Genomic DNA, 22,177 nt, shown 5'->3' with positions numbered 1-22,177 from the left:
TATGGCAGAGGGCAAGGTCAGAGGGACACGGAAGGCAGCCACACCCTGCCCTCTGGACACACGGGCGTGTTTTACCCAGAGGGCAGACACACAATGGGGGTCCCTCTGTCCTCTCTGTCCCTGATGAGCTGTAGCCTTGGGTCTTTGCCTGTCTGGGTCCCCTGGTATGCCCAGGGCAGCAGATGCAGATGCAGGAACGTGGACCAAGGTAGTGATTAAAGCTCGGGCCCTGGGGTCACTTAGACCCCAGGCCCAGCTCTGCCCTGCACTGGGGGCACCACTTGGAATCGAGCGCTCACCCTGGCTGAGCCTCCATCTCCTCTGAGAGCAGGAATACAGCCTCTGAGGCCCGGAGCCTCCACCGCACGTTGGAGCCAGCTGCCCCTGCGCCTCCGCGGGGCACGGGGTTGGCTCGGGCACTCCAGCTGCCACTCCTGGGGAGAGAGCAGCAGCCAAGCTTTCCGCATGGACAGCTGGGCTCCCCGCCCTGACCAGACCCCTGAATCCACATGGCCTTTGAGCAGTTCTGTGCTAAGTGACTCGGAGTGACAGGGACCCACAAACTCAGCTTTGTGCCAGGCTCCTGTGGCATTTGCCGATGCACAGCCCTCTCTGGGACAAGCCTCCTGGGCAGAGGCCGGGTTTGTGTGCTCAGTGGGAGCAGGGAGGTGGCGCCTGAGTCACGCGGGGAGACAGGCTGTGCCAGAAGCTCATTTTCTGTCCTGATGGGCCTGATTGCTAGAGCAGGGGCTCCTGGGCTGAATTAAATGCTGATTAACATTCCGCCAGAGCCGCCTGATTAGAACAGCAGGCACCGAAATGTCAGCCCTCACGTGGGGCGCTTCCTCGCCAGCTCCTCCCCCAAGGTGCTCATTCACTGATCAGCGAGTGATCAGCGAGTCCCCGCAATGTGCCTGGCAGAGCCCAGGGGCCCCACGTCCCCACTCTGGAAGGGCTCACATTCTCATGGGAGAGATGTCCCCTGGGACAGAGGCTGACCCTCAGCAAGTGAGAAGCTGAGAATCCCAGAGCCCAAGTCCTGCCAGGCCTGGGGAGCATGGGAGAAGGACTCTGGGAACTCATGCAGCTGACCTCTAGCATGGTGCTCAGGAGTGGCTGGGAGAGGGCAAGGGTCCTGCGTGTCAGGGTCTTATGTGGCCAGCCTCGGCCCCTGCCCACCCCCAGCACCTCCACTCCATCCTGGCAAGGTTCCCCAGTGCTGGCCAGATCTGCCAGATGCCCCCACAGGGAGGCACTGTCCTCCCATTTCACAGGGAAATGGGGACACTGAGACTTCAAGCTACGTCCCCCAAGTTGCCCAGCCAGTGGGTGGCTTGTTGCCAGGCTAGTGTGGCCAGGCTCCTCTCCTGCACTGTCTCAGGATCCCCCTGAGTCTGGCTTGTCCCAGGAGCCCACCCAGGACAGGCGGCTGGACGGGCCAGCAGAGCAGGCTGAGAGCGATGCTCAGGAGCCTGCTGATGAGTCTCTGTCCCCTCCCCCAGGAGTGGGTCACCAGCACTGAGCTGCTCGTCTCTCTTGATCGGCTCAACACGTTTGGGGACGATATCTTCAAGGACCCCAAGGTGCTCCAGTCCTACTACTACGCCGTGTCGGACTTCTCCGTGGGCGGCAGGTGGGTGCCAGGTCCCCGCACCCAGACCCCGGGCAGGAAGAGGATGCCAATGGGAACTGCTGGTGGCAGATGTGTAGCAGGGAGATGCCAGCTCAGCTGTCCGTGTGTAGGGGGGGTAAGACTGGCCCCTTGCCAGGCACTGCAGGTCATCACAGAGGCTCCTCCTGTCCCCGCCAGGCTGAGCCCCCCCCCATGGCCAGGGGCAGCAGGTATCTGCTGTTCCCTCCCCCTTCTCGTGTGGGAAATGTTACCTGCCAGCCCCAGAGAGTGACTCTGCCACCCGGCCTCACTCCCGGCCCTGGACCAGGTTCTCTTAGCGCCTGGTGATGGGTCTATTTCTTAGCGTCCACACTCACCCTGGACAGGGGCTGCCCCAAGTCAGAGCCTGTCTGTCATCTGGGCCTCCCAGGGGAGCCAGGATCCCACGCAGCCCCGTGATGGGGAGAAGGCACAAGCCTGTCTTCCCTGGGAACCTGCCTAAGCGTATTTCTGACCCCGCGTGGTGTGGCAGACAGGAACCAGACGGCTCGTAAGCCTGTCAGCGCACCCTGGGAGCAGGGACGGGAGGCAGAGACAGGATGCGCCAGGTCAGAGCCTGCTCTGCAGGTCCAAGGCCGGGGCAGGCGAGAGGCCAGCAGGGAAGCTGGGGCTCGGGGAGGCCCGTGGCTGGAAGGGAGGTGGGGACCAGGCTGGAAGCGGGTCAGGGCCAGGCCCAGCGTATTCTCATCCCTCAGTCGATGGGGAGCTGCTGAGGGTTTGGCCAGGGGAGTAACAGGGTCAGGTTGTTAAGATACCCTAGAGCTGGTGGGGAGTGGGGGAGAGAGGAGGGCGGACCGCGGGGTCATGGGGTTGGGCGGCCTGGGCCAGGCAGGCCAGCGGGGAGGTGGGCAAGGGCCAGAGCTGCGGAGGAGGGGAGAGCGGCTCAGGTGTGAGTGGTGGGCTTTGGGAGCAAGCAGGATCGTTCCATGACTCAGGGACACGTGGGTGGCCTTAGGGAGACGGAGAGGCCAGAGGGTCATAGGCCCAGAGTCTGTACCCTAGGGTGTCCATGTGCTCTGGGGAAAGCTGGGCATCCTGGAGAGGACCCTCTGCCCCGATTCCCACCCCCATGTGCGAGTCAGGTCAAGGACACGGCGGGGCACCTGAACCTCCAGCTCCTGCTGTTTGGGGGGCTTCAGGCCAGAGGACATCTGGGCCCCAGCTGCTGGAGCTGGACCACCCTGGGACCAACAGCTGGCCGGGGAAGGCTGCTCTTGGCCGGGGGCAGGTGGCTGGGACAGCCTGTGTCCCAAGGCCGACAGGATTTCACTGTCCTCCACGAGTCAGAGGACGTCTTGGGGGAGGGAGGTGTTTTAGGCGCACTCTCAGAGGTGGGCAGTCCCTGTCACTACCCTCATGACCACTGTCCCCAGAGACTGCCTGGGGCCCCCCTCACCTTTCCAGAAATATCAGGGTATCTCCTGCCCCCACCCAGGCCCCGGAGAGCAAGCAGTGCTGCGCGCTCTGCCATGCCCTGCGTCCCCAAGCTGAAGGATGCCCGGGCCCTGGCCGTGGTCACAATTGTCAGCATCTGCTGAGGGCAGCTGTGGAGCCCAGCCACTCAGTGTCTCTCCCTGTTGCGGTCTGAGCCTCGGTTTCCTCCTCTGTGAAATGGAGCCTAACCTATGTCACGATCTGGCTCCTTGGGACAGGGCTGTTGGCCACACAGGGTTGGGATCCATGGAGCACCCAGTGTGGCTCCCAGAGCACCTCCTTGTTCCTGCCCCACCCCACCTGTCTCCTGATGCTGAGGGTGTCGTGGGACATGGGCCCAGGGCTGCCCTCGGTGGCACAGTCTGGGGATCCGGTACCATCTATAGTTGTTCCTGTACAGGTGACTCTTTGCCTTTTAGATGCAGTTAAAGGGCAGCTTCCTGGGTGACCTCCCTAGTCCCCATCCACTGCCCCTGCAGGGAGACTGAGATGGCCTTCTCCTGGCCCTCGCAGCCCCCAGGTGGGACTCCTGCACAGCCACTTATGAGCTGGCTGTAGTCTGCCTCTCGGTGCCTGATCCCCCGTTAGAAGGGACAGCGTGGGCTCCAGGTGGGTTCACCTGTGCCCAGAGCCCTCCATGCTGCCCCAGGCAGGCGCACAGTAGGTATTCAGCAGAGGCCAGGGTGGAACAGTGACTCGGGTCACCCCGCCTCCCGTGGGGGCTGCTGGCGGTAACCCCGCCCATGTTCCCCCAGGTGCAAGTGTAATGGCCACGCCAGCTCCTGTGGCCCCGATGAGGCGGGCAGGCTGGCCTGCAGGTGCCAGCACAACACCACGGGCATAGACTGTGAGCGCTGCCTGCCCTTCTTCCAGGACCGGCCCTGGGCCCGCGGTACAGCCGAAGCCGCCAATGAGTGTCTGCGTGCGTATGGGGGGCAGAGGCTGGGGTGCCCTCCAGAAACTCCCGAGCCTTGCCCTGGGGCTGCTCCTGGGTGGGCCTGCACGCAGCTTGGGTCAGGGAGCTGCTGCAGATGGGAGGGGGCGTGGGGGGGGGCTTTGAGCCTCATCCTTCCCCCACAAACAGCCCCCCAGACCGAGTCAACCCAGAGAGGCGCCGAGTGGGGAGGCCGGGGAGGCCCCCACCCGTCCCATTGTTTTAACTGCCCCAACCCCAGCTGCTAATGAAATCCAGGCACCCCCCTCCAGGGGTGCTGCCCTGCCCAGCCCGGCCTCTCCCACGGCCCCAGCCCTTTGATGTCCCCGCCTGTGTGGTGTGGCTGTGACTGCCTAACCACAGAGCGCCACAGCAGGGAGGGTGGCCCTGTCTCCTGCAGGGACGTGGGCCCCCAGCGCAGTCCCACAGTCCCTCCCGGCTGGCGTGCCAGCGGCCCAGTGGCTACTCTCCCCCAAGCCCTGCCCCTCCCCCACTGTCATCTGCTTTGCCTCAGCCCTCTGGGTGCTCTGTCCTCTCGGGCCTGGGTCACTGGTGGTCACAGCTGGGGCAGGAGGGGACATATCTGTTCCATGGGATGCTAAGCTGCCTGCAGGAGCCGCCTGGGGGGCCACCAGGACCCTAATGGGTTCCTCCTGCCCTCAGGGCTGCCTCCACCAGGGGGCGCTCATGTGTTGGCTCATGCCAAGCCTGTGGCTCTCTCTTCACTGGGGACACAGGACAGACTGCTTCTGCCCCATCCTTGCCCCTCCCAGTCTCCTCCCAGTCACCAGCCTGGAAGCCTGGTTGTCCTGGCGGACCCCTCCCCCAGCCCAGGCAGCCCTGAAGCCCGGATTGAGTGTCGTGGGCTTCTCTCCAGCCCACCCAGAGTGGTGCTTCTGTGCAGCCGATGCCCTGGTCTCAGTCACCTTTGGGCGGCACAGTGCTCCCTCCTGCCAGGGCCACTCACACACCTCCTCCCCCCGGCCTCCTGCCCACAGCCTGCAACTGCAGTGGCCGCTCCGAGGAATGCACGTTTGACCGGGAGCTTTTCCGCAGCACGGGCCACGGCGGGCACTGTCACCACTGCCGTGACCACACTGCTGGGCCGCACTGTGAGCGTTGTGAGGAGAACTTCTACCATTGGGACCAGCGGAAACCCTGCCAGCCCTGCGACTGCCACCCGGCAGGTGAGTGGCTGTGCAGCCCTGGCCACCCTCAGCGTTCAGTTCAGGCCTCCGCAGCCCTGTGCCCTCCTCCCCAGGTTCCCTGCGCCTCCAGTGCGATGCTGTGGGCACCTGCGTCTGCAAGCCCACTGTGACAGGCTGGAAGTGTGATCGCTGCCTGCCTGGGTTCCACTCGCTGAGCGAGGGTGGCTGCAGGTGAGGACAGCAGGGGTGCGTGGGGGTGGCCAGGGTGGCACGTGTGTTGTATTGGGATGGAATGATGGGGAGTGGGAGGGACAGAACACCTGCTGTCCCCGACCCCCTTTCTCTCTCTAGCAGTTTCTCATTCCATAGCCAGTTCTGGAAAGGACTAGAGATGCCCAATGTCCGGGAAGCAGAGAGACATGGGCAGGTGATCATGTGACCAAGCTCTGAATCCTGTGGCCCAGCAGCCCACCTTGCGGGTGGAGGGCAGGCTCCTGTGAGAGGCATTCATTTCTAGTGCTGATTGAATGGGAGTGATGGAGAGCAGGGGGGACAGGTGGTCCAGGCAAGGGAAGAGCACAGCAGAGGCTCGAGGCAGGTGCCAAGTGAGACTTGGTACTGAGCAGGGAGGCTCAGGAGGAGCTGAGGGCCAACACAGTGGGGGGTGGTCAAAGTCAGAAGCTGGGCAGGGCAGGAAGGCTGAGCAAGCTTGTGTTAGGGTTTGGCCACGTGGAGGGAGGAGGGGATGGGTAGATTCCAGAGCCCCTGGAGGGGAGATGGACAGGCAGGGGGTTACCCGGTTTGGAGCCTCAGAAGAGGGACCAGCACATTTACCATCTGTTGATTGAGAAAACTCACCCTGAGCAAAAAGATACATGAAGCTGCTGTGAATCCAGAAGCACTTTTAAGTGAACTTGGCTTTGGTCAGTAACAGAGTCCTCTGTCCTGGACAGGCCATGGGACCATGGGGTGCAAGCCTGGGGAGTCTCAGGCTCCTGGCAAAATGCTTCTGGGGACAGAAATGGCCATCAGGGCTGGGTCTGGCTCCGTGGCAGTGCTCGCCCAGTGTGCAGGGGCCCTGGGCTCCATCCCAGCCCCATGAAGCAAAGCAGCAGACCTTAGACAGGACCCCTGCCCCATCCCAGCCTCCGGGCCCTCACGGGTGCCCTCCTCCACCCTGGAGCCACCTCTGCCCGCCCAGCCTGCCTCTGGCAGGCGCCTGTTCTTGCTGGGACCACTCCCTGGGGAAGCCTCCCTCCTCCTGCCCCTGATGTCCCCATCCCCAAGGCTGGCCAGATGCCCCTTTGTGGTGCTTCACACCTCTCATCCACCTGACCCCAGGGCACATCTAGGGCAGTGTCCGCACTGCGGAGTCCCAAGGGCAGAGCCTTTGCTCATCAGGTGGGCCGGCAGGAGGTTGGTGGATGGAGGGGGCACCGGCAGAGGGGCAAGTGATGGATGGAGGCGAGTGGACAGTGGTGGAGGCTCAGATGGAGGGTGGGGTAGACAGAGGCTGCGCTGGCAGGTAGAGGGGCACCTCCCTGGCAAGGTGGGAACAGGAGGCCAGGGGCAGCCGGCTCCTCTTGGGGATTTCTGGGAACAGCCAGTTCCCACTCTGGAATTGCTCATTGGACATTTTGTCCCCTTGTTCCCTTCTTTGGCAGACCCTGTACCTGCAATGCTGCTGGCAGCCTGGGCACCTGTGACCCCCGCAGTGGGCGCTGCCCCTGCAAAGGGAATGTGGAGGGAGACCAGTGTGACAGGTGGGTGAGCCGGTTGACCACAAGTGGGAGTGGACGCAGCTGCAGAGCAGGCACCCGGGCTGTGAGTCGGGAGGAACACAGGACCATCCTCACGGACCCGTGAGCGGCAGCCTGCACCCCCGGAGCACCACGGACCTGCTGTCTAGGAAGTTACCCAGAGGCCTTGTGGCACTGTTTATGCTTTGATCTAATGCTAGGGATGCCTCCTACGCTAAGAAAATACAACTTTTTTTTTTTTTTTCCAAGCTCAGAGGGAGCTAGGAGGGATGGAGGTCATCTAATCCATGTAGCTCACCACTCCTCTCTGCCAGCCCGGGCCACAGACATCACTAATTGAGTGCTATCCCAGCCCTCCCATCTCGCATCCAAGTCAGACATCACTAATGGAGCACAGTCTTTGCCATGAGCCCTTCTGTAACTCAGGCCACTTCTCAGTGCCCTGCTCCCAGAAGGCCCTACCAACTGAGCTGAGATTTGAGCCTATTGGCCCCCCTTGCAATCCCATTGTGATGCAAATGAGGGACCTGAGGTTCAGTAAGACAAAAGGATTTTCCCAAGGTCACGTGGTCCATGGACTTCATGTTCAAGGCCACTGATTCCCAGCTGTGGTGCTGGCAGGCAGACATGGGCTGGTCTCCCTGGATGCACACAGTCTGCCCCAACTGGCTTTGTGTCTGGTATCCGAAGCCCTTTGCTGCAAGGAAACTATGTGGCTGGCCCCTGGCCCTGGCTCTCACTCTGGCAGCCCCAGGCCGCCCCTTTATCTTGTCTCTGCAGGGTCTTTTACCCCTCGCCCTGCCCCTAGGCACCTTAAGCAAGAAGGCAGAGTAGAATTCGGGAGCCAGAAGCCTTCTGGGCCCTCCCTCAGCTCCTCCTTGCAACCCTGAGTGGGTCCTCGCCTCTGTGCCTCAGTTTACCCACTTGTATAATGGGAGGACTTGGTGGGGTGGGCTCCCTTGAGCTTGCTGGGCATCCGAGTTGAATCAGAAGACCACCTGGGCCTGCTCCGACAGACAGCCTCCAGGACCACAAACCAGGAATCCATGTGTGTAAAGCAGTCTCCCCCAGGGCTGTCGGGACACAGGGTTGTTTCTGAGGCAGGGAGATGGCAAGAGGATCCTGGAGATGGAAGTGCTTAAGAACGAGAGCAGGGGCCGGGGTGCAGGGCCCTGGCCTGGCTTGCTGGAGGCCCTGGGTTCCCCCTCCTCTACCCCCAGCACACAAAAACCAGCCCCAAATCCCAAACCAGGGTGGGCCATGAGGAGGACACAGGAGCCAACCTGAAAGGGCTCCCAAAGCTGCAGTGGTTTGAACAGCGAAATAAATCAGCAAAGGATCCCATTCTAACCGAGGGAGGAAAACAAGTGCCCACACCCACAGAGACAGACAGACGTTGGGATAAATAAATAGAGGGGACAAAGGGACAGACCCTCCTTGCAGAATTCCAAACAATCAACGAGCAAGGAGTGCGGGAAGTAGAAAATCAGAGTTGGAACTTCACAGTAGTGATCGCTGTGGGCAAAAGCCACCGACGGATGCTGACATTAATGGGTGGCACTTTCAGGAGAAACAGAATGCTTGTGTAGCCTCAAAATATTCATTAATTACTGTGGTGGTCACATGTCCACCTGTTCTCTGGTCTCCACCCACAGGGCTCAGGTCCCCTCCCTGGGCTGGGGGCTGGGCTTAGTGACTGCTGAGGTCTGTCATTGGGCAGTTGCTCACAGGAGGAACCTAGGGAGGGAAGGGTCACCTCACTGCCCAGGGGTCACATCCTAATGTGACGAAAATTACACTTCCCCTCTGTGTACCTCCTCCCCAACCCACACCCCAGCCTCATCACGAGAGAACATGGAGGGACACATCTGAACGTGCGGGTCCTAAAGTCTACGGAGCTGTGCTTCTGAAGTATCAGGTCTAGAGGGACGGGGAGGACCCAGAGGCACTTACAGATTGGAGGAGAAGGAAGACCCAGCTCAACCCAGCACGGTGTCCCGCGTGGGCACCCTGGAACAGAAAAAAAGGACAGTGGTGGCCAAACCCCTGTGCAGCCCAGAGCATCCTTGACGTTAGGGACTTTAATGTCCGAGTTGGCCAGCTGTGTGCAGCAGGGGGACCAGTGGGGCACTGCCTTGCTCCCCTCTGTCAGTCTGGGGAACACAGTTTTAGGAGTTTCCCGGGGGGTTCTGGATTGGCATCGGCTAACCAGATCCCCCACCCCGTGCCTTTCTGACCTGTTCACGTGGCCCTGGTGGGCATGACTGGCATCCCTTCCAGATGTCGCCCAGGGACATTCAACCTGCAGCCCCACAACCCACTGGGCTGCAGCAGCTGCTTCTGCTACGGCCACTCCAAGGTGTGTGGGGCCGCTGCCGGGTTCCAGGAGCACCACCTCCTCTCCGACTTCCGCCAGGGTAAGCAGTGCCCCACTGCCACCTCCCAGGGTCTGCTGCGTTGGCAGCTGGGGTGGGCGGCCCCTCACATGCCAGCCGAGTGGGCCGAGTGGAGTGAGAAGGCAGCTCCTGCGCCTCCCTGCAGCCCCTCTGCCCCGCCCCTGCCTCTTCCCATCCTCCAGCAGTTTGTGTGGTGGGGGTGGGGTGGCTCTGGGGGGCTGGGGTGTGGTACCCTGTTAATCCCGTGGGGAATTTCCACAGAACCTAGAAGGTCACCATCCCCTGCCGTACCTGGGTGCTGGGGATTCAGGCTCGGTCTCCTCTTCTCTGTTTATTGAGCAACCGTGGTATGCCTGAGGCAGGGTCCCGGGCAGGTAGGGCCTCTCATTCTTGTTTTATAGGTGAGGCCCCAAAAGAGCAGGTCACTTTCCTGAGGCTGGTTCCCGGACAGTAACATCCCTAAAATCAAGGATGCTCTGGGCTGCATCAGGGTTTGGCCACTACTGTCCTTTTTTTCTGCTCCAGAGTCCCCATCCGGGACGTTTGTGAGCTCTGGAGTTTTGCTCTCACCATGCAGCCTTGTGTGGGTCTGCAACTTTAGAGGGCACAGCCTCATCTTTGGGGCAGGATATTGGCAGAGCACTAAGTTAGAGCTTGAAGTCAGAGCCAGCCACCCTGGAGCACCCCACCTTCTGCCTCCCCCCCCCAGGGAGGCGGACATGCCCCAGATGCAGGGCCAGTGCGCCCTCTGCTGGACGCCATGCAGAAGGCAGGGTGGGAGGCAAACATGGCCCTAGGAGAGCAGGGGGTCTGGTGGTACCACCTCATTATCTCAGCTGCCTCAGTCAGTGGTTCTCAAACTTTCTAGTCCCTTCCTTTTGAAGACCACTGAGGACCCCAGAGCACTTGTGTATATATTGATATTAGCGGGAAAACTGATTTTTAAAAATGTTTATTTTAAAAGTTATAAAACAGCCACTGTGAACCTATTATGTTAAAACGAAGAACATAGTTCTGTAAAAATAACTATTTTAAAACCCAGAATATTTGTTGAGAAGAGAGCTGCTGGCTCTGTGTTCTTGCCTGTCCCTTAAGGTCTGGCTGGGGAGAAGTCTCCCATGGGCCTCTGCCAGCCAGCGGCAGGAACAGCACACATCGTGCAGGTTCTAGAAAACTCAAATCGCCCCTTAGTGTCGGCAGGAAGATAGTTCGATCTCACAGACCCCTGAAAGGGTCTTGGGGGTCTCCCTGAGGGGTGTGGCCCAATTTTGAGAGCTGCCACTGGCCCAGAGAACTCCACTGCCCCCATTTTGCAGATGTGAAGCCAGCTTCAGAGAGGTTAAGTAACTTTCTCAGGGTCACACAGTTAGCAAGGAACCACTTCATTCAGCCCAAGGAGCCCCAGGCCTTTCCCCTTCATCCCTCCCTCCCCACCCCTTGGGTGCTCGGGTGTTCGGCTTCTACCCTGTTGCCAGCTGCCCCTGGAGAGTGCCCCTGGAGGTCATGTGCTCTGTGCTGGCTGTACTTGCTGGTAACTCCTGTCCCTAGAGGGAAGGTGGACAGAACTGGGGCCTGAAGGCCTGGGCCCGCCCTGGTGTGGACCCTTCCTCACCAGGTGACCCTTCGGGTGCAGTGGGGCTGATGGCGCATGTATCTGGAGGGTCAGGGTGGGTGAGGCCATGGTGAGAAAGTTCTCTGAAGACTAGGGCAAGTCCATGATTGTTGGGGGTGGCCCTGATGTCCCCAGGCCCCCATGTTGGGATCTTCGGGCTGTCTCTTCATGTTGAACTCAAAATCCCTCTGAAGCAGAGCAGGGTCCCTGGGCTCCCGTCTCCTCCTGGGCTCCCTCCCACACGCAGTCCCCTCAGGGGAAGGACTTTTCCCCTGGAGACCCCCTCCAGGGCCTCACGCTGCCGGATGTGCCTGTGCCTGCTGTCTAGGACCTGGAGGCTGGTGGGTCAGGAGCAAGAGAGGCTCGGAGCGTCCCCCACGATGGAACCCGCGTGGGATCCTCTTGGGCTCCGAGGACGAGGAGGCGCTCACAGCACCAGGTACCTGCGGCCGGGGTCTGCCCAGCTAGCTCCCCTCTGCGGCTAGGTGTTGTTCGTGCAGTTCTTATGACACAGCGCCACAGGCTGGGTGAGTTATAAAGAAAGAAGTCAAGGTTAGGGGCTGTGTCTGGTGGTGGCCTTTTTGCTGGCAGAGCCCTGGGCAGCACAGGGCATCACGTGGTGAGAGACAGGGGCTGCACATGTGTGTGTGTGTCTCCTGGTCTGTCTCCTTCTTAGAAAGCCACCGGGATTCTCTCATGGGCCCCACCTGAGTTCAGCATGGTGGGGGGCTGCTCGACATGGCAGGAGGCAATAAATGGCCCCTGGCTGGGTGGCTGAGAACATGCCCAGTCCTGTCGGTGCCCTGGAAGGCAGAGGTCTGCTGATGTGGGCCCCAGGGCTGGGGTCAGGGTGCCACCCAGGCTGCTTCCCTTCTGGAGCCTCAGGGGAAGGGCTCAGGGGACCTGGCCTTCCTCCAGCTTGAGAGCAGCTGCGTCAGGCACCCATCACGACCTCTCCCGTCCCTAGGACCTTGGGATGACCTTGAGCCCAGCTGGAGGGTCCACTTCCTGTCCCTGCTCTGTGGCCAGCTGGTCAGCTACCTGGCTCCACCTGCAGCCTTATCCCTGCCGCGTCAGATGGCCCGTGCACAGGTCCAGGGACTAGGGGGTGGAGACCTTTTGGTCCATGGTGTATGTGGAATCCCTGGAATGAGACAGTTTGTTTTTCACAGTTTGGAAGTGATTGTGTATTTTTCTTTCTGGAACAGAGGAAACCCTGCCAGACATGAAGCTCAGTATTTTTATTTCCTTTTTTTGTTTATTTTCTGTACCTAGGATTGAACCCAAGGATTTAACCGCTGAGCCACATCCCCAGCCCTTTTTTATATTTTATTTGGAGACAGGGTCTCACTGAGTTACTTAGGGCACTAAGTTGCTGAGGCTGGCTTGGAACTCACGATCCTCCTGCCTCAGCCTTCCAAGCCTCTGGGATTACAGGCTGTGCCACCGCACCCGGCCTTGGGCATTTTTATTTCCTTTCCCACTGGGCGAACATCTCACGGCTTCTCTCTGCCTTTGGCTTGCACTCGAGTGAGGAAGCACTGAAAGGAGGGCCAGTTGGTCCCTCTGAGCCACACCCCAGGCCCCCCTGCTTGGTTCTGGGCATAGGTGGTCACCTGATGCAGGAGGAAGGGGTGGGTCTGGCTCCTGGTGAGTCTCACTAACTCCCCCAAGGTGGGTCCACAGACATTCTGAGTTCCCGGGGCTCAAACGTGACACGTGGGCCAGTAGCAGGGGGCTTCCTCATTCACTGTTCCTGTGCTCCCCGAGTTCAGACTCTGTTGTCCCCTTGGACTTCACTTACAAAGCTCTAGCTCAGAGACAAAACTATCAAGAGTGCCAGCAGAGCTCTAAGCCAGCCCCAGGTGACGGCACCTGGGTGTGACACCTGGTGTCTGTGGTGCAGGGAGCGTTTCTTGTCATCGATAGACTTGTGGCCTCAAGCTGAGCATCGGAAGACTGTCCGAGCCTCTTCTCTTGTCTGCAGAGCAGTTCCTGGGTGACCAGCGCTTCAGCTATGGACAGCCCCTCACGCTGACCTTCCGTGTCCCCCGTGGTGGCTCTGTGCCCCTGGTGCAGCTGAGACTGGAAGGAGCGGGCTTGGCCCTGGCTCTGAGGCACTCCGGTCTGTCGAGTCCCCAGGACGCTGGGCAGCCGGGGCAGGCACAGCTCAGGTTCCTGTAAGTGTCCCCATCCGTCCTCAGAGATGTGGGTGCACAGGAGGGGCACCCTGGAGAGTCCCCTGAGGTCTGGGCGGCTGCTCTGACTCCCAGGCTCCTGGCACCCTCAGTCCCCATCAGGCCTCACATGGCCTCTCCCGGCAGTTTGCAGGAGACCTCTGAGGACACGGAGCCCCCGCTGCCTGCCTTCCACTTCCAGCGTCTCCTCGCCAACCTGACCGCTCTGAGTATCCAGGCTAGTGGACGAGGCCCAGGCCCTTCTGGTCAGTAATGATGGCAGCATGCCCCCAAGAACCCTGGTCACGGCACCAGGCAGTGTCCTGCCCACATGGCCTTGCCATGTTGAGTCCTAAGGGCAGTTACTGACCCCACTTTTCTCAGCACTTTGAGACTCTGAGGAGCCACAGGCACTTGCCCATGACCCTGCCACCCACAAAGACAGCAGGAGTGGTGGCTGAGGCCAAGGCAGAGATTGTACAGGTGAGGGGCCTCCAGGTGGACAGCTCTAGGGACGGGGGCTGGGCAGACCTGGGGGCTGCATCTTCCCTGAGAGCTCGGCCCCTGCTGGTCACTGGTGGTATTGCACCCAAGCCACCCCAAGTCTGGTAGAATTTCCAAGTCCCCAGGATGGACCAGTCTTTGTCACCATCTCTTGCCTTGGTCACTAGGGACAAACATGGTCATACCCTACCTGCATACAGTTTTAAAAGTCATATTACATCCTACCTACCTTGATATACAGAAAAAAGAACAGGAAGGGAGAATATTCAGACAGGGCTCAGGCCTGACCAGGCTTGAAGACTCAGTCGTCAGAGGCTCCCTGCTGTGCGGAGTGAGTGTGGGTTTCCCAGAGGCAAGAAGCTGGGGAGCCCTCTGCCCACCTACGCAGTGCAGACCGAGTCCCACATGGCTGTGCTAGAGTGGAAACCAGGTTGCTGGTCACAGGCACCCCAGGATGAAGAAGGAGGCTATAGGCTCGGTCACCTCCCCCATTGTGGTTCTTTTAAAAGGTGCATGCAGCCTGTGGCTGGGTTCCATCATTCCGTGGGGGGGACACGCTTGGCAGAATAGCCACTCATCTGTGGGTGAAGCCGTAAAACCAAGTTTCGGACCCTCAGGGGAATGCAGGTGACCCTGATTCCTGACACCCTGTGGGTTCATCCTCTGGAACTCATAGCTGAACGGGCGTGTTTGCCAGCTCATGAGTGGGGGGGCCACAGAGGGGCTGCAGATGGGATGGGGTGGTGGCCACGGGGACTCGAGCCCCGTGAGCTGCGTGCCTTCACTGGTTCATGACTTGGGACAGTTCTGAGCCAGGCAAGGCACAGGGTCCCTCCACCTTGTGGCATCTGCATCACTGGACAGTTCCATACACACTGGACGTGGTCATGCTACCTGGTGTCTGAGTGCAGGATGGAGCAGGGGTCTAGGCTCAGGTGCTTACAGAGGGGTGTTGCTGCCTGTCTAGCGTCAGAGGAACATTTGCAAACCAAGGGGGCAGGACAGAGTGTCCTCCAGCACTCTGGCCTCCTGTTGTGACAACCAAGTGGACCTCAGATTTGCTTCCTGGGCTCACTTTGCTCCTTCTGAGAGCCTGCAGCTCTGACGCCGGCTTTCCCCAGGCCCCTGTAGGTCCGAGGCTTGGAGGTGCAGCCCACAATCCCCCAGGCCCCAACACCTCCTCTCTCTGGTGGGTCCAGGCTCCTCTTCATCCTGGGACTCTCACTTCCACTCTCCCCAACAGCTCCCAAGATTCCCAGTCAGTCCCTAGTCTCCAGTTGCCAGTGCACCTCTTACTTATGCCACAGCACCCCACAGTAGGTATTGGGGGGCACTGGAGACACAGCTGCAAGAACCGACACCTCTCCTACCCCCAGGCCCAACCTCTTCCCACTGATCACGTTCGGGGGCCTATTGCTCTGAACCTTGGGGCGCGCTCTTACCTTGGTCTTTTTTAACTTAGAAGTTCAGTCACACGGGACCCTCTTCTGTGACTCACTCTTTCAGCTGCTGGTGTGTCCTAGGGACAGCTCCTCGTTGGCACTCGAGGGAAAGGCTGGTCCTCTAGGTCCTCCCCTCTGCAGGATGCCCTGGCGTAGACCCCCCACCCGGTGACAGACACTCCAGGGTCTCAGCTCCCACGGGACACACAGCACCGCAGGGAGCAGGGAACACCTCACATAAAGCTCTCTGTTCTTGTGTAGGCATTGGTCACAGGAGGTCCCAGAAATAGAAGTGTTAGGTCCAGGAGTGTGCATTTTAAATTTCAACACGCCAAAATTTCCCTCCCAAAGACTGTCTTCATCTCTACTGATAGGAGCACCCCCCCCCCATTGCCAGCTCTACTTCTCCAGCGCTCACAGGTGAAGTTTTAAAATATATAGTCAGTACCAGGGATGGAACCCAGCCCTTTTTTATATTTTATTTTGAGACAGGGTTTTGCTAAGTTGCTGAGGCTGGCTTCAAACTTGCGATCCTCGTACCTCAGCCTCCTGAGTTGCTGGGATAACAGACGTGCACCGACACACCACACCCAGTGAGGAGCTTGGTCTGATGGGACCCTCTACCCCTCAGTTGCTACAAGTAGAGCCTCCTAAATTACATGCATACAGCTACACATTTTTTTTTTCAAATGGCAGATTCTTTATTTTCAAAAATGAGTGCGTTATTGTTCACTTAAATGCAAAATATTCACCAAAAAATTTCACTGGCATTTCCGTGTCATTAGGTCCTTTCAATCAAAATCCTTCTGTTAAAAACAATCCTCCCATTAAATGACAGAACTGTTGCATTCATTCATCTCCATACTCTTGCAGGACTTAAAACTTCGGGAAACAGACCTTAAGCTTTGCCCAAAGGTAGCATCCAGCTCTGAGCAGGGCCTCGTAAGCTCTCTGTGCCTATCCCCCTCCATGGTTGGTCTCTAAAATGTTTCCCAATCCAAGGGGTTGGGATGGCTCATTGTTGTTTAAATCTGCATATCTTTAATAACCCAGGAGAACGGAGTCTTTCCCCCCTCCCCGCCACCTGCCCTCCCTGCCCTTGCTGAGCACCTGCTCTGCCTTTGGCCTCTTGGCTGCCTCTCCTTCTGTAATTACCTTGTTTCCCCACCCTTAATTTGACTGTTCTACAAATCAGAACTGATCCTTAGGCTGCCCTCTGTCCGCAGCTGCCCATTTTTTGCGGGGGAGGTTGGGGGGAGCATGCATACAGCCCCCTCCTCCTCTCTCTCTGCAGGCCAGGTGCTCCTGAGTGAGGTCCGGCTCACATCGGCCCGGCCCCAGAGGGGACTCTCCCCTTCAGCCTCCTGGGTGGAGACCTGCTCGTGTCCCCGAGGCTACACAGGCCAGTTCTGTGAATCCTGTGCTCCAGGATACAAAAGGGAGACGCCACAGGGGGGTCCCTATGCCAGCTGCGTCCCCTGCACCTGTAACCAGCATGGCACCTGTGACCCCAACACAGGTGAGTCTTTGGCATCCTAATCTAAGTCCATCTGGGCTACATTTGGTTCTGTGAGATGAGTACTGACCCCCACGGGCACAGCCTGGCACAGGTACCAAGTGGCTGCCCAAGCCGTGGGCCCAGAGCCCGTTCCTGCTGTCGCCAGGTCGTCCTGTACTTTAGTAAGAGCCGTGACTGGATCCACCTGTGTGTTAGGCTCCGTGCCAAGGGCGATGTGCACGGCTGGTGAGGGTATCTGTCCACATGCCCGCCCCTGCTAGGCAGGCTCCCTCCTCCCAGGAAGGAGCAGGGAGGACCTTGGGAGCCTGCTGTGCTGTGGGTGCTGTAGGGAGGACAGAGGCATCCGCATGGCAGGTGATAGCAGGAGAGCACCCTGCAAGCCACACAGGTGACAGCAGCCACCGGCACTGTCCCAGAGCCTCATATCTGACACCCTCATCCCTTCGGGGCTTGTGGCCTTGGGAGAATCACTTCCCTCCCGGTCAGTTGGGGACAGCAGTAGTGTCACATGGCCTACATTTTGGCGGGAGGGAGATACCTAGGCTCTAAAGACACCAAAGCTGCGCCCTTGCTCACGGGGCCTGAGCCTTGGGGTCCTCACCTGGGAAGGGCAGGAAACAGAAGGCCGTACCTTCTAGTGTGTTGGGGGATGATGATACAGGGTCACCAGCCTCCTTCTCATCCCGGCACCACTGTACACACCACACCATTGGCTCCTGCAAGCATCCCTGCAGTGTGGTCCCCGGACTGTCCTGTCTCACAGCCGGGGACTCCGGGTGCAGAGCAGCCACATGGCCAGTAGATGGCAGAGCTGCACCTCCCACTGGCTGTCCCCACCTGCAGAGGAGCCAAAAGGTGGGGGCAGGGCAGCGGGTCCTCCCTGGAGCAGGCAGGTCTCTGCCCATGTGACACATGGGGCACCCTTCATTCCCGTGCCCGTGGCAGACACCACCAATGGAGCCTGGGAGCGCATATCCCTGCCCTGCCTGAGGCAGCAGAGTCTCGTGGGAGGGGACCATTCTGCCTCCCCCCGCCCCCAGGCTTCATGTCACTGCCCAGGCCGGGAGGAGCCTGTGGGTGCTGGGCCCAGGCAGGGTCAGTGCCACTAAGTGCTACCCACTGGCCCACTCCCGTCCCTCCCCCTTCCTCATGTCCACCTCAGCTTGCCTGGGTGCTGTGAGGGGAGGGGCTCCTGCCAGTGCTGGCCTTGGTTGCCGCCTTCGCGGCCAGGCTGCTACTGGGTGTTTGTGGCCGGGCCTCCCTTCAGAGCACCCCGGGCTCTAAGTGGACGCCAGGTGAGCTGGGCTGCAGAGGGGACTGAGACTCCCCTGTCTTCAGGCGCCAGAAGGCAGGGACGGTCTACACTCGGAGGCCAAGCAGCCCCAGGGTGCCCTGCAGGGTCGCAGGGAGGGGCCTCTGCAAAGCTGCACCAAGGCTGGTCCCTGAGGCAGAGGAAGGAAGAGGAGAATCAGTGTGGCCCTGCGCCTCCGGGTTCAGAGGAAGGTCTGGAGCGCAGCTTAATAGTGACATGGGGTCACGCGGGAACCAGGGAGAGTGGGGCCACTTGAACGCCCGGCTCCATGGTCCTTGCAGGAGACCTCGAGGCCAGCGCCTCTGCTATTCCCGTGTTACAGGCGAGGACAGAGACGCGGGCCTGTTAGCTGACTGCCCGGTTCAGCGGGCAGGAGATGGAGGACCTGAGCCCAGGCCGTCCTGCGCCAGCCATCCCTGCCATGCTGCCTCTGCCCAGTTTCAGGGGCATCCTGGGCTCAGACGGTGGACAGTGGTTCTTGTCTTGACCCTCAGGGATCTGCCTGTGCGGCCACCACACCGAGGGCCCGTCCTGTGAGCGCTGCTTGCCCGGTTTCTATGGCAACGCCTTCACAGGCCAAGCCAATGACTGCCAGCCCTGTCCCTGCCCTGGACAGTCGCCCTGCACCATTGTCCCAGAGAGTGGGGAGGTGGTGTGTACCCACTGCCCCCCACACCAGAGAGGTGAGTGGCCGTGACTCAGGGAGGGCACCACCCTGTGGGGAGACCCAGCCTCGGGTGCACTGGGCTCTGGGGTCCTGGGTTTGGGACGTGGCAGTTTGGGGAAAGCCCAGCTTAGGGATGGCAGGAGTGACCTTTGGGGATACCGAGTCCCAGACCAGGCCTCAGACTTCAGGGTTGCTGGCAGACCTAGCCTTGAACACATTAAGTGACCTTTGAAAAGGCCTGAGAGGGAGCTCAGCCCCTGTTTCCCTAACAGAGATTCAGAGCAAAGGAGGAAACCTCAGATTAAGTCTGGGTCCTCCAGCTTTTAAACACCACCTGGGGCAATGTGTGCAGCTGGACCCTCCTCACCCCCACCCCAGGCCTCTGCCGGTCCTCGCTCCTGCTGCTGGGCTCTGAGCCCTCCTAGACAGCGCATCTTTTTTCAGTAGTGTTTGAGACATTCACATGCCCAACAATCCACCCATTTAAAATGTACAATTAAGTGGCTTTTGGTATACTACAGCACGGATTTTTTTATCATGGTAAAATACGTAGCGTCAAAGTTGCTGCCTTAAACATCATTTTAAGCGTGTAACTTGGGGGTGCTGTGGGCGCCATCATCGCCACCGTCAGCCCCCAGAACCTCACCATCCCAGACAGAAGCTCTGTGCCTGTCAGGTCAGAGCTCAGTGCCTCCTGCTCCCGGCCCGTCACAGCTCCTCCACTTGCTGACTCTGAGTTGGACCCCCTGGGGACCTCATTTAGGTGGAGTCACACTATGCTGGTCCCTCCGTGTGGCTGGTTTCATGTGGCCCAATCCTCAAGGTCCCAGACATGGGATTTTACCTTTGGCACACGTGGCAGCATCGGACCAGTCCTGTCCCACGCTCTGCTCCGCTGGACCCTGCTGAGAGCAGCTCCCTGGTCCCCAGGAGCCGGCAGGGCTGAGTGGACAGGCCCAGAGCGGGGAAGCCAGAGGCTAAGGGGCCTGCACCCCACTAGCCAGCACCCAGCACCCTGACTGGCTCTCACAGTGTGATGGACACAGAAGCTCAGGCGGTCGCAGAAGAGGAGAGATGAGTGAGGATGTGGAGGGAGGAGACACCGTCATGAGGGAGGGAGCCACCTGCGAGGGTCGCCGGGGGCAGGGACGACCAACAGGGCTCTGCTGCCGTCCTGTGCCTGCAGGGCTTCCTTGGGCCTTGTGAGAGGCCAGCACACAGTCAGCTCCCCTGGGCAGCTGGGTTGGGATTGGCTGCGGTCAAGTCCTGGTCTCCGCCTGCCTCAGGACCACACCACCCACCACCCTGTCCCCTTGCAGTTCCCAGGGGGCCTGCAGAGCTGCCCCCACCTGGTCCCTAGGGCACGGCTGGGGACTGTGTTTGTCAGAGGGCTTCAAGCTCCCCTCTCCCAACAGGGGTTCTGTTTCAGAGTCCCCAAGGCCACGCTCGCCTCCACCTTGAACCCTGTTCAGGTCTTTCCTTCCTGGTCTCTTGGTCCTTTGTGTCCCTCTGCCCCTCTCTGAGGATGCTCTGAGTAACGGTGGCTGGATTTCAAGAGGACCATGAAGTCGTGAGGGCACACGGAGCCCACCCCTGTTTTTCACAGGGACACAGCTGTTCTTAGACGTGTCCACTCAGTGGGACTGGCCGTGTCCGTTGACACGGGGTAGAGGTGTAAAGAGGGGGTGACACGCACCTCACGGGCCCCTCCTCTCACCACCCTGGGGCCCATGGCCAGTCGGGGTCTGTGGATCCCCCAGACATGGCTACATGGAGATCTGGGCAGAGGCTGGTGTGTCACAAAGAATGGCCCCACCACCCAAAGCACCAGCTGTGTCCAGAGAGGGTCTCCCAGCCACCACCCTCCCGAGTCCTCACACCCCATCTCCTGTGAGGCTCACGGTGGCCCTGCGGGTGGGACGAGGTGGCAGCAGCCCCAGGTCCTCCCGGGAGGCAGGAGTGGAAATGCACATCCCTGAGCCAGTTCAGAGGCCACGGGGAGCAGAAGGGAAAGGGACACGTGAAATGTAGAGGGGCAGGGGAGGGAGGAGACAGTGACACATTGGTGATGACGAAGATGACAACGGAGGTGCTGATGGAGATAGTGGTGACAGTGGCATGCTGGCACTTACCACATGTCAGGAAATAATCTCACCGAGCCGCCACAGTCCTGTGAAGTAGCCGCCGTACGTGTCCCCTCTAGCGATGAGGAGCCTGAGTTCAGAGGGCACGGTGGCTTGCCTGAGACCACACAGCCAGGGGACAGCCCGCAGGGGCCTGGCCCAGCTCAGCTTGGGGGGGCTGTGCTCCAGTCACCGAGGCCTGGCTTTGAGCTGGGCATAGGTGGCCCGAGCTCCTCACCCCTGCTCCCTCTCACACAGGGCGGCTCTGTGGGAGCTGTGATGACGGCTTTTTTGGGGACCCACTGGGGCTCTCTGGGGCCCCCCAGCCCTGCCGCCCATGCCAGTGCAGTGGGAACGTGGACCCCAACGCGGTGGGCAACTGCGACCCGCTGTCCGGCCGCTGCCTGCGCTGCCTGCACAACACGACGGGGGACCACTGTGAGCGCTGTCTCGGGGGCTTCTACGGGAGCGCCCTGGCCCCTCGGCCTGCCGCCAGGTGCATGCGTGAGTACCCACCACCTGGGCCCGCGGGGGCACGGGGCCTCGTCTTCCACCCGCTCAACCCAGGTGGGGTGGCTGAGAGTCCCCTTCGCCAGCTGGCCCCTTCGCCAGCTCTGCCGCCTCAGACAGGTCCCCATCTCCTGGGAGAGGGTGGGACTGGCTCTTCTGCAAGGTCCTTTTGGCCTTGGCGCCTTATAAACTGGGACCCAGTGATTTCCCCCTCTTGGATAACTCAGTGCTGTGCTCTCAGCTCAGTTAGCCCAGGAGGCTGACCCGGGGTCACCAGGCTGGGGCTCCCCTTCCTCCTCCAGCCCCCACACCCGGGTAACCCTCAGAAGAGCCTAAGCTCTGGGAGACCCAGCCTGTGGTCCTGCAGGGAGGAGCTGGGCGTCTGCCCCAGACTGAATTGCTCCTGCGCCTTTCCCACACCCCGCCACCATCCTGCTGCCCCTTGCTCTGTGGGAGCCCCTTGGGGAACTCACTGTGTTCTAGAGTGAGATGCTGTCCTGCGGTGGCCGGGGGGTCAGGACACCTCATGGCCCAGGATGGGGTGCAGGGCTCTGCCTGTGACTCTTTGATGGAGTCTGGGCTCAGGACCCGGGGCAGGCTGGCAGGGGGTGCTGCCTGCCGCTACCTCTGCCCTGGATGTCTCCAGGGGCGTAGCAAAGGGGCCGAGACCAGAGCTCGGCCCTCCAGCTGCTGTACCTCAGCAGGGGCTCAGCAGTCTGGGCTGCACCCAGGTCCTCTGTGGTTGAGTGGACAGGTGTGCCCGTCCCCAACACCCTGCCCTGCTTCCCCACAGCCTGCAACTGCAACCCTGGGGGCGTGGACAGTGGGCAGACGCCTTGCGACCCAGTGACTGGCCAGTGCTCCTGCCTACCTCATGTGACCGGGAGGGACTGCAGCCATTGCAGCCCTGGCTTCTACAACCTCCAGCCAGGGAGGGGCTGCCAGAGGTAGGTGGGGTGAGGCTGTG

The 22,177-nt window shown here is 60.3% G+C and overlaps 1 protein-coding gene across 1 annotated transcript in view; it reads left to right on the top strand.

The window, feature by feature from the left end:
- Window positions 1-1,460: 1,460 nt before the first annotated feature.
- The window catches only part of Lamc3 (laminin subunit gamma 3), a 38,724-nt gene continuing 18,007 nt past the window's right edge, over window positions 1,461-22,177 (top strand). Inside the window, exons 1-13 of the mRNA XM_077108746.1 lie at window positions 1,461-1,633; window positions 3,862-4,028; window positions 5,039-5,227; window positions 5,302-5,419; window positions 6,853-6,951; window positions 9,229-9,365; window positions 11,285-11,395; window positions 12,944-13,136; window positions 13,281-13,399; window positions 16,374-16,598; window positions 18,405-18,593; window positions 20,959-21,204; window positions 22,004-22,157. Coding sequence (XP_076964861.1) covers window positions 1,461-1,633; window positions 3,862-4,028; window positions 5,039-5,227; window positions 5,302-5,419; window positions 6,853-6,951; window positions 9,229-9,365; window positions 11,285-11,395; window positions 12,944-13,136; window positions 13,281-13,399; window positions 16,374-16,598; window positions 18,405-18,593; window positions 20,959-21,204; window positions 22,004-22,157 — 2,120 coding nt within the window. The remainder of the gene's footprint in view (window positions 1,634-3,861; window positions 4,029-5,038; window positions 5,228-5,301; window positions 5,420-6,852; window positions 6,952-9,228; window positions 9,366-11,284; window positions 11,396-12,943; window positions 13,137-13,280; window positions 13,400-16,373; window positions 16,599-18,404; window positions 18,594-20,958; window positions 21,205-22,003; window positions 22,158-22,177) is intronic.

Source organism: Callospermophilus lateralis, chromosome 2 (genome assembly GCF_048772815.1).
Source record: "Callospermophilus lateralis isolate mCalLat2 chromosome 2, mCalLat2.hap1, whole genome shotgun sequence".
In the NCBI taxonomy this organism is placed as follows: Eukaryota; Metazoa; Chordata; class Mammalia; order Rodentia; family Sciuridae; genus Callospermophilus; species Callospermophilus lateralis.
This window is presented reverse-complemented; position numbering and strand designations above follow the sequence as displayed.